This window comes from Colossoma macropomum, unplaced genomic scaffold, assembly GCF_904425465.1.
Source record: "Colossoma macropomum unplaced genomic scaffold, Colossoma_macropomum, whole genome shotgun sequence".
Lineage (NCBI taxonomy): Eukaryota > Metazoa > Chordata > Actinopteri > Characiformes > Serrasalmidae > Colossoma > Colossoma macropomum.
This window is the reverse complement of record NW_023494805.1, coordinates 10,637,491-10,648,513: the sequence shown is the minus strand read 5'-3', so window position 1 is coordinate 10,648,513 and position 11,023 is coordinate 10,637,491. Positions and strand designations below refer to the sequence as shown.

Sequence of the window (11,023 nt, the reverse complement as noted above, 5' to 3'; positions counted from 1 at the left end):
AAGACTCATAAAACAGAAGATTGTCAAAAAATTACACTTTCAAAACTGGAACAATTTGTGTCTTCAGCCCCCAAATGATGAAGTGTTGTTAAAAGGAAAGGTGATTTAACACAATGGTAAACATTCTCCTGTCACAACTTTTATGGAATATATTGAAGGCATCACATTTGAAATGAGCATTTATTTACAAAGAACAATGGAGTTTATCAGGTACAACATACAACACTGTTTTTATACCATTTTTATTTAATACAGGTCAAACATAATTTACAAATCACTGCTTTCTGTTTTTATTAGCATTTCACATACTGGAATTGGGTTTGTATTATTATAAACCATAATCTCAAAGTCAGATCCTGGAGGGCCAGAGCTCTGCATAGTTTTGCATTTTTCTGTTCTTACACAACTCATTGTTTTGTTATACTTAATCAATGTCATTCAACTGAATCAATAAGTCACCATTCATTCCACTCAGTAATCACTTGATCAACTGAAAAAATACTTTTAAAATCAACAATCAATTAACGATTCAATATAAGAAGCACACATGGAATTGCAACTTGATAATATTGAATGATTCATGGAATTGCAAGTTGATAATATTGAATTATTAATCATTAAAAACAAATCACTACACAGAATAATGGTGATGAATCTGACTTAAAATGCATATTTCAGTGGATTCAGGGTGGTTTGATGTAATATAGTTCATTCTATATAAACTTACAGACTCAGATTTATTTACAGCTGTGGTGACAGGAACCAGGGGTCACGAGGTCTACAACGTAGAATATAGTCATATTATTTACAATTCAAAAATCAGTGAACACATCCTCTGAAATTTTATAGGTAATGCTTACATAATGGTCAAACCAAATGGGTGCCTTGAACATTCATGAACTGAATTAATAGACTATCTAGGATTGATACAGTCATGAACTAGATTAACTGAACATCCAGGATCAATAAAGTTTTAAATGGATTAATTGGCTAACCAATTGTCTAATCAATAGTTATGAACTACATTTATTGGTTATCAAGAATCAGTACACTCATTAACTGGATTGACTGACTATCCAGGATCAATACAGTCAATAACTAGGTTAACTGACTATCCAGGATATATACAATCATGAACAGGATTATGTGACTGTCCAGGATCAATAGAGTCATGAACAGGATCACCTGACTCAATTCAGTCAATAATAGAATTAAAAGGCTATGCAGGATCAATACAGTCATGAACTGGATTAACTAACTATCCAGGGATGGATGCAGTCATGAACTGCCTAAACTGACTATCCAGGATTAATACAGTCTTGAAATGTATTAACTGACTATGCAGGATCAATAAAATCAAGAACTGGATTAAGTGATCACCAAGGATCAATGCAGTTAGTAAGTGGATTAACAGGCCATCCAAGATCAATACAGTCATGAACTAGATTAATTGACTATCCATCATCAGTACAGTCAGATACTGGATTTACTGACGTTCCAGGATCAATGCAATCTTGAACTGGATTGAATGACTATCCAGGATCAAGGTAGTCATGAACTGGATTAAATGTTATTCCAGGATCAATGCAGTCTGTAATACAATTAACTGGCTGTCCAAGATCAATACAGTTATGAACTAGATTAATTGACTATCCATCATCAGTACAGTCAGATACTGGATTTACTGACGTTCCAGGATCTAAGCAGGACTGAGCGACTATCCAGGATCAATGAACTAGATTAATCTACTATCCAGGATCATTACAGTCATTAACTGGATTAACTAACTATCCAGTATCAATTCTGTCAGTAGTAGGATTAACAGGCTGTCAAAGATTAATACAGGATTCATTAGCTAGATCTAAATCTCAGATTAACACAGTCATTAAAAAGGATTTCATGCAGGTTCCAGAAGAAATATAGTCATGAACAATGTCCAGCTGACTATCCCGGATCAGCAGCTATTGGCTACACAGGACAAGCAGCTCATCATACTGTGAAAAGTACTACTAAGTTTGCTAGCATACTAACTAGATAAGCTTTAGGTAGATCCTAAATTGATCTGTTAGGTATTTGTGAATGTTGTCAAACATATCCTTAAAAAAATAACACTTTTCTTAGTTTTACTGTTTGCTAAACACAACCTAACTAGCCAGATAGCCGGTTAGCAATGCTACATGGTAAGATAACTGACTGGCCTATATGAGAGACTCAACATTATCTATCCACACTATCTCATAGTTGGTGAAATGACTAGTAAAATTTTGTACCCATTTGTTTTATCATAACACATTTCAGTATAGAAAAAGCTCATAAACAATGTATTTGTGGAGTTGCCTGTTGCTCTGCACGAGCGGGAGGCACTGGTAGGAATTTGAAAAACAGCAAAGGCACAGGCTGATGGTGTCCCAAATCATTGATTGGACGATAGCGGTGTTTATCCAGGAAAGGAGAACAAATGATTATCCAGGATGGGGCGCCACATAACGTGCCTGGGGGAGTTAGGAAAAGCTGGGTCTTATTTAAGAATGTGTTGTGCTTGGTTCAGTTGAGTATCATACCAATACTGACACTGTGCATCACGTCCTCATTCTTCTTTCTCAATGTTCAAGGGCGACATCAGCAGAGGAGACAGGGGGGTAGGCAGGAACAAAGAGTCAGTTTGAGTGCCAGAAGGCATCATGAGTAAGGTTTGTCCAAGAAAAAAGCAACAAACTACTTATATTCAACGATAATGGTTATCTCCCAGAAATGTAATACTCTTCCACAAAATATACTAGACACATCTCCACTAATATAAACGTCCTAACGGAGCTTGTTATCTGCCCATTACTCAACATCTTCCACCAAATAAACCACTGGATATTAAGTTGTGGGTTCCTGTCCTTTGCTTCTGTTAACTGTAAGGTGTCTTACCTGTTTTAGAAATGTGTGTTACTTATTGTCTCTGAAATTTTTAGCTTCCTCCATTTGCCTCCTGGTACTGTGACAGCACTTAACACAGAAAGCTTTCAAGAAAAAAAGGAAATGTGTTATTTCTGGCATCCAAAGCTTTGTCTATGGTAGCGTACCTCCACTTTTCCTGGATAAACTCTTTTGTAATCAGTAAAGGCATTTACATGCACTCAATAATCGGATTTCTGCAGTCATCCGATTATTCAAATGGTCACGTAAACACCATACTCCGATCTAGAAATCCGATTTTAAAAATCTAATAAAAAAATCTCATTTTGGAGCGACGCCGAAACCAAATACATTCTCGATGGAATGAAGGATTTAAATATTCTTCATCTTCTCAAACTGTGGCCCGCAGAGGGTGAAATGGGATTGGGCCCAAAAGTCCGGGGAGTGGAGTGAGGTCTGGCTTTTTCACATGAATCACAAAAATCCTCAAAACCAGACAGACATCTCGAGACCAAGCAGTGACTCCTGTGGGAAAGCCAGTGGAGTATTTTCAGTGAAAACACGATAGACTGCAGCTCCAATTCCCGGTCCACATCTACCTCGTACATTTCTATTCCCTCCCTCTTTTTTTGTAACATCACTGCAAGCTCTTTTATTTTAACATGTTACGTTATGGTTTTAACATAACTGTAATTTTGGTTTCTGTGATGCTTTGAGGCCCTAATTCTCAGGTTTTCAGTGCCAGCACTTAAAAAACAAAAATAAAATTGCATTTAAAAAGCTGATTTTAGTTTTCCTGTGGGCCGCTATGCTTTGTATGTATGAACAGGTGGGCCTTGGGGTGGAAAAGGTTGAGAACCCCTGTTCTAGATGATGTATGTTCATATTTTCAGGTGCAGTGGCGCGATGTTTTAAAAAAAGAAAAGCCGCAAGTTTTACATTCTGTTTACGCCACTTCTTCTGTGAGTTTATTGGCTGACTGCAAAGCAGAAATCCAATTACTGTCTGACTCATGTAGACCCAGTTTTTCATGATCTGATTACTCAAGTGCATATGAACATGTTGATCAGATTACTGACAAAATCTGATTTTCTGCAGTGATCGGATTATTACATACATGTAGACGCACTCACTGTTAAATCATGCATCAACAATACAGATCCCTTGTAAGGACTGCCAATGACAAATCGGCTTAAAAGTGGTCACGCAAGGACATCAAACTCTATGAAAACATATTTATTTTGTTAGCTATGCAACACTGCTGCAACAAAGAATGTAGAATCCAGTACTAGGAAAGAAATGACCTCTGAATGGAGATCAGGGAGAACACTCAGTCTCTAATGAAACAATACAAAATAATGGCTTGACGCACTTTGTGGGTTATGGCCTTGACTGCACAACAAAAAACAGGAATGACTCAGTACTGAAAGCTCCGTTTCGTCTGAATATCATCCAGAATCTGCTGCAACTCCTCGTCCTCAAATCGGCCTTCCAAGCTAGAAAAGAAGGAGAAGGAAAGTGAGTGAAAGCTCAAAATATTTCATTAAAATCTTTAAAACTCTAAGGTAAGAAACAAAATCAGCTCAAAATAAAGCTAGATAAAAGTCACATCACTTTGCCCATTTTTGCATTTTTATTTATTCAGTTTATAAACGTCCTTGCATTGGTGGTTCAGTGGTAGAATTCTCGCCTGCCACACTGGAGACCCGCGTGCGATTCCCGGCCAATGTAACCGCACAGTGGTTTCGGGGCAGTCATGGGCTGGAGGCTGGGGAACCAGCCTTGTGACCGGAAGGTCGCCGGTTTGATCCCCTGAGCCGACTGTATGTGACTGAGGTGCCCTTGAGCAAGGCCCCTAACCCCCAACTACTCCCCGGGCGCCGTGGCTAGGGCTGCCCACCGCTCTGGGCAAGTGTGCTCACTGCCCCCTAGTGTGTATGCAAGTGTGCTCACTGCCCCCTAGTGTGTATGCAAGTGTACTCACTGCCCCCTAGTGTGTGCGTCCGTGGCGTTTCACTGCACGGATGGGTAAAATGCGGAGGTGAAATTTCCCGGTTGTGGGACTAATAAGGGTCAATTAACCTTAATCTTATCCAGAGCAACCTCCAAAATGAGAAAACAGAGCGATAGAAAGTACCTGAAGACAATGCAAGCATCCATAAACAAAGAGACAGGATCTCAATCACAGACTTATTAGCTCCACTGATTTGGTTAAACAAATAAACCAGGTCAACCAAGATTTTTTAAAGTAAAGAAAAAATAAATACAGAATGCAGAAAGATCTTAATCTAGGCGAGTCTTCACCCCAGCAGAAGGAACTACGTGACTGTACAATGCGGAGTTCAGGAGGAAGAAGCAAGCAAACTAAAGCAGCAAGACCTATAGCCATGGCTAGATTTTAAGGAAAGACATGTCAAGAGCCCAGAAGAGGAACACCAAAGCTGGTGTGCAGGTGTGTAGTTCTGAACCAAAGTGCAGAGTCAGTGACGAGCTGAACCCTCTGATATATATAAAAATCCTAACAATGGAAATGTTTTTAGATCCTGATCTAAAACCGTCTTGTGTCAAAGAAAAACCATAAGCACTTTAAATGACGATGTTTTCACATAAAATGAAAGGGACTCACCTTGGAATGAGTGCTTTTGCTTCTTCTGCAGCCTCTGGACACAGATTGGCTAAACTTGCCAATTCAAATTTATGTAGTTTCTTTTGCAAGAGTAAGCTGTAAAACAAGAAAAAAAGTTGAAGAAGTGGCTCTGAAGTGGTTTCACTGACAGAATAACATCAGTTGCTAGGTGTCAGTAACTGCCAATAATTTTTGTAAGCAAATTCTGTGATGATATTGCGTTATCAGGAAATTAGGAAGAACCAGAGCATTATATTAATGCCTCAGTGTTTCCCAGTCATTGTGCTGGAGTCTCCCTGCTCTAACAAACAGAGTTTTAACATAGAAACTGACTGATAATAACCTGTGCTGGGTTTCCAAAGCATTTTAGTGTTAAAATCATCTTAACTGGCAGAGAGTGCATTCGGTGTGATGCTCGCTCGCCATTTAAGAATCAGTTTTGTACTAAGATGGCTGCTTTATATAGAGATACTTTCCAATGCAAAGAGATTTCGTTTGGTAACTTCATTTCTTTTGAATACCTCAACTTCATATTAAAGAGTGCTCTCAGAATTTTATTTGTAGTCATTCACAGACCCCGAAAATACTCCGCAAACTTTACTCAGCTGAACTACTGTCAGTTATCTCCATTGACTACAACTTTATTTTAAGGGTGGTTTTAACCTTTATAAAGTTAATAACATGGACAATAATGCCAAAGAACTTTTTGCCCTGCTTCACACATTTGGTGTTATGCAGGATGTGAAAGAGTCTACACACTCGAGGCCACACACTGGATCTGGTTATTTCTAGAGGGCTCAATATTTCTGCAATTACAGTTAAGGGCTTGGCTCTTTCTGATCATTTCTGTGTCTTCTCTGACTTAATGATTTCTCCAGATATTCAAACAAGCTCTGCTTCTGTTAAAAAAAGGAACCTGATTGAGAGTACTAGTGCCCAGTTTATGGAGGCCATAACTGTGTCACCAAACATAATTGCTGAGTCAGTTCATGTACTTGTAAATTACTAATGTCATGGATGTTGTTGCACCAGTAAAGGCCAAGACAAACTCTGAGCAAACAGTAACCACCATGGAGAAACATCATGATGTTAATAGCTCTGAAAATAGAATGGAGGAAAGTTGATCGCAAGTGGTGAAAAACTAAACTTTGAATGCATAATGATTTCATAAACAAAGTTTTTCTGCTTTTAACTTAACTTTAACTTAACTTTAACTGTAGGAATAGACTGTTACATTTCTCTAAGATGATTAACAGTAAAATCAACAACACACTCGTATAAAGGTGTTAAATGATAAGGATTAAACACTGAAAATATCAGTTCTAGTATTACCAAATCTTAGTGCAGCATTTGACACTATAGATCACAGAATATATGTCTCTGCATACTTTGTTAGCCCCCTTTTTCCCTGTTCTTCAGTGGTCAGGGCCCCCATGGACCCTCACAGAGCAGGTACTATTTGCCAACAGAATCCTGTGGGCAGCGTCTTGTGACCACTGATGAAGGTCTAGAGGATGACCAACACAAACTGTGCTGACACACAAGAGCTGCTGTCTCTGACTTTACATCTACAAGGTGGATCAACAAGGTAGGAGTGTCTAACAGAGTGGACAGTGAGTGGACACAGTGTTTAAAAACTCCAGCAGCACTGCTGTGTCTGATCCACTTAGCCCAGCACAACACACACTAACACCCTACCACCACGTCAGTGTTACTGCAGTGCTCAGAATGATCCACCATCCAAATAGTACCTGCTCTGTGAGGGTCCATGGGGGTCCTGACCACTGAAGAACAGGGTAAAAGGGGGCTAACAAAGTATGCAGAGAAACAGATGGACTACAGTCTGTAATTGTAGAACTACAAAGTGCACCTATATAGTAAGTGGAGCTGATAAAATGGACAATGAGCGTAGAAACAGAGGTCATAATGTTATGCCTGATTGGTGTATGTTGATGTCAGTGAATCATTTTTGCCAGAGACTTGTCTTAACTGCTTCTCTGCTATGACAGCTGACTGGGAGCTAGCATGCTGATGGTAAGAGATAGTTTAGCCAGGCTTGGCAACACACAGAATGTAGCTCATGCTTGTGCTGTGTTGTAAATTTCGTCTTGACACATTTTAGAACGCAATGGCAATGTGAAACCCTGTGCGTGGCTGGAAGTGCCTTCAATCACGTACTCACATGAAGTAAGTTTCTGTTCTTAAGGTGCTGGAAAAGACTTGAGTAATACTGCCCATTTTACTTTTTATGTGTATTGTTTTTCTCTCTTAAGCTTTTTGCTTTTTCTTCTTGTCATTTTTTTGCACTTTAAATTTAACTTTAAATTTTATTTAAATTGACATTAAATTTAACGTGAACTGAAATGCAACATCCCCGCAATAGAACTCGGCCCCTGACCTGCGCACACTGGCGATGGTCTCACGGTTCTTGAAGCGGCTGAAGCGTGCCGTGTAGTTCAGCGTTTTCATGAAGACCTCTGAGAGCTCCTGCTCGTCCTCCGCACTCTCGTTCTGCTGCTTGCGGTGCTCCAGCAGCATGTGCACCTCCGAGTTCAGGAGCGTCTCTGCATTTTCAAATTCTGTCCAAACAAATGTGGAACACATCATCAGTTAAGCAGAAAAAAGCGACACACTGCAGAGAACAGCATCCCTCCAACTTCAGTGCAACACTGCCTACATACAAGCCAGTGCTGACATTCAGAGAAGTGGCTCAGATGTAGGGTGCGGAATACTTACCGTAACTTTTACATCACAATATGTTTTTCTGAACATACTGTGGATGTTTTCATGCCTAAAGAACACTGAACAACTGCATTTAGACCAATTCAACCCAACCAATTATGCTGTCTTTATGATGAAACATTTTCAGTGTTCTTTAAGCAAGAAGACATCCACAATGTTTTTCTGAATTGCATGTTTCATCATAAAGACAGCATATTTTGTCTGGTTTAATTGGTTTAAATGCAGTGCAGTGTGTAAAACTCAGAATAAAAATAACTGTATTCATAGTTTTTGACAGTATTTTTTAAGTGTAGCATTACTAGGATTTTTTTCTGTAATTTCTCAGGTTGTCTTCAGCTGGTCTCAGCTCAGACCAGGGTGAGATGCTCTAAATCATGTCTAAGAGATGTAAATGAAGAAATGAATTTATTTACAATAAGGACTGACACAATCTGCATCAGACGAGATTGGAGTCAGCACATTTCTGCTCAAAACATGATTTTTTTTTGCAGATCTGTTTTGCAATTTTATGACATAAACAATGTGAGGCACATAAGTGCTCTTGCACTGTATGTGAATACTGTGGCTACACCTGCACTTAAATGTTTGAAGCATACTTATACAGGCCCAATTATGCTAAATAGTCTGTTGTTTCTTACTGTCAGTGTAGCACTTCATTTGATTCATGTTAACAAATTAAGCATGTGACTTCACACCGAACAACTGAAAATGCCAGTCTGGCCCATTAAACCAAATAATAAGGTTGTTTATATTACAAGGCTGTCGAATAAAATGTCCTGATATCATGTGTTCATTTACCCCACACAGTGTTTATAAATTGGCCCAAGAAAATCAGCCACTGGCCAACTTGGCTATAAAGATATCGGAATCAGCCATTAAAATTCATGATCAGTCAATCTGGGTTCATTCCCTCTTGATAATGCGCAGGCATTTTTCCGTTTTTTGATGTGCACCACTTTGTGTTTTTGATGCGTTTTGATGTTTTGACTATCTCAAAGATTCTAGCTTATTATGTGCATAACTGTAATGCAAATAAACTCTCCATTACAGCAATGTTAGCTAACAGTCTTTTGTTTGTTTTCAGACTTTTAAAGAAAACTAATTCTATGGTTAAATACAACTCTGTGTTATAAAACTGTAAACACTATACTTGTGTATTGTTTTTCAGATTTTTGAAGAAGACTGACTCTACAGTTAGATATAACTCTGTGTTATAAAGCTGTAAACAGTGTTTTTGGGGTGTTACTCTCAGACCTTTGGGGAAGACTGACTCTACAGTTAGATATAACTCTGCGTTATAAAGCTGTAAACAGTGTTTTTGGGGTGTTACCCTCAGACCTTTGGGGAAGAGCAGCTGGGACGCGTCCTCCTCCACATCTCCGACGCTCTGAGGTCCCGCCGAGCCGGTCGCCATAACGCTCTTCGGGGGGAGAGGAGATGAACAGACGGTGCCGAGTCCGCCGGAGGTTTAACGCTGATTTTAAAGCAGTTTTCGGTTCAGTTTCGGAGGAGAAGAGTTCAACCGCAGCGCCCAAACCCAACAACGCACACACAGGATCACGATGGCCCTTTCCGTTTCCGCAATGGACACAGAGCTGATTTCAAATTAAAAGTCCCTGACTCAAAATTTAAATTTACGCTTGGGCGAAATTAGATTTGAAAACACTAATATAAAATAAACACAAACAACACACAAAGACAATAAGTGGTGTTTTCACGTATGTCATTGTGTTCGTTTAACCGCTTCCAGCCCTCTCCTCACAGCAGCCCTGTATTATTAGTGATTCCCATCCAATGTTTAATTTGGATAAACTCCTCTTTATGTTAAATCGGGTCACTTTTTGAAAGGCAGTCTCTGCGACGCATCGAAGAGATATCCATCATATAGACATTTAACCAAATGTTTTTTTTTATGACAAATTATTTGCAAAAATAGAACATGTTTAGGTCAAGCTCAATCATCATGGATGGATAGATGAATGGATAGATAGATAGATAGATAGATAGATAGATAGATCAGTTTATTAATCCCAGAGGGAAATTCTTTTATTCCAGCACACTGTAATCCCGCATTTTTGTTTTACTCAAATAAATTACGTCTGTTGTACATAAAACTCGGTATACCCCACACATTACTCAACAATTTGAAGTTAAGGGAACGTTTTTGATGATTTTGTACACTCAAATGGCATTTTTGAGTTGAATTAACTTACTGCTATTTAGTTTAATCTGTTGCTATGGCAATTTTGAAACCCCTCATTCAAAAGATGACGACATTTCTGTTGGTTTTTAATTGTTTCTTTCTCATTAAAGTTGCTAAACAAATGTGTGAAACTGAGTGAAGCTAAGTAAGCTGTGAAATACAGTTACATGTTCGTTTTGTTGACACGACCTTGTTGGATAAAATGTGCTTCTTTCCCATTGGCTCTGGGCTCCATCTATTTGCACATTGAGTGTTTCTTTCCATTTGTTTTACTCACCGTCAGTGTGCTTTCATTCCACCCAGGCAGCCTTTCCTCAGGCCGTCGTCTTTCATACATGTTTCACTTAGCTGTCTGACATTGAGTTGTTGGTTAAACGTGAAGGGTTTTGTTCTCGATGCTGATGAGTGGGTTTGTGTTGGTCAGTGACCGCGTTAAACAGTAAAAATGGACTCTTAGCTGTTTGGTGGTCAATGTCACTTAGTTAGGAAACAAATCTCAATTGCTTAATCAAACATACAGTTCAATTGCAAAAATTATAGTTAATCTA

The 11,023-nt window shown here is 38.9% G+C and overlaps 1 protein-coding gene across 1 annotated transcript; it reads right to left on the bottom strand.

Annotated features, from left to right (window-relative positions):
• Positions 1-4,125: 4,125 nt before the first annotated feature.
• Positions 4,126-9,844, bottom strand: polr2d (RNA polymerase II subunit D). Its single transcript, XM_036597773.1, has 4 exons — positions 9,611-9,844; positions 7,929-8,109; positions 5,531-5,626; positions 4,126-4,400 (listed from the first exon to the last, which is right to left on the bottom strand). The coding sequence occupies exons 1-4, from the start codon at positions 9,684-9,686 to the stop codon at positions 4,322-4,324; spliced, it is 432 nt and encodes a 143-aa protein (XP_036453666.1). The 5' UTR covers positions 9,687-9,844; the 3' UTR covers positions 4,126-4,321.
• Positions 9,845-11,023: the final 1,179 nt, after the last annotated feature.

What these genes read in the sequence shown, in the direction of transcription:
- polr2d (XM_036597773.1), bottom strand. Translation starts at nt 9,686, where the DNA reads ATGGCGACCGGCTCGGCGGGACCTCAGAGCGTCGGAGATGTGGAGGAG. An exon ending in CCAGCTGCTCTTCCCCAAAG is followed by an intron (nt 8,110 to 9,610) that starts GTCTGAGGGTAA and finishes TTGTTTGGACAG; the next exon opens with AATTTGAAAATGCAGAGACG. An exon ending in ACCATCGCCAGTGTGCGCAG is followed by an intron (nt 5,627 to 7,928) that starts GTCAGGGGCCGA and finishes CTTGTTTTACAG; the next exon opens with CTTACTCTTGCAAAAGAAAC.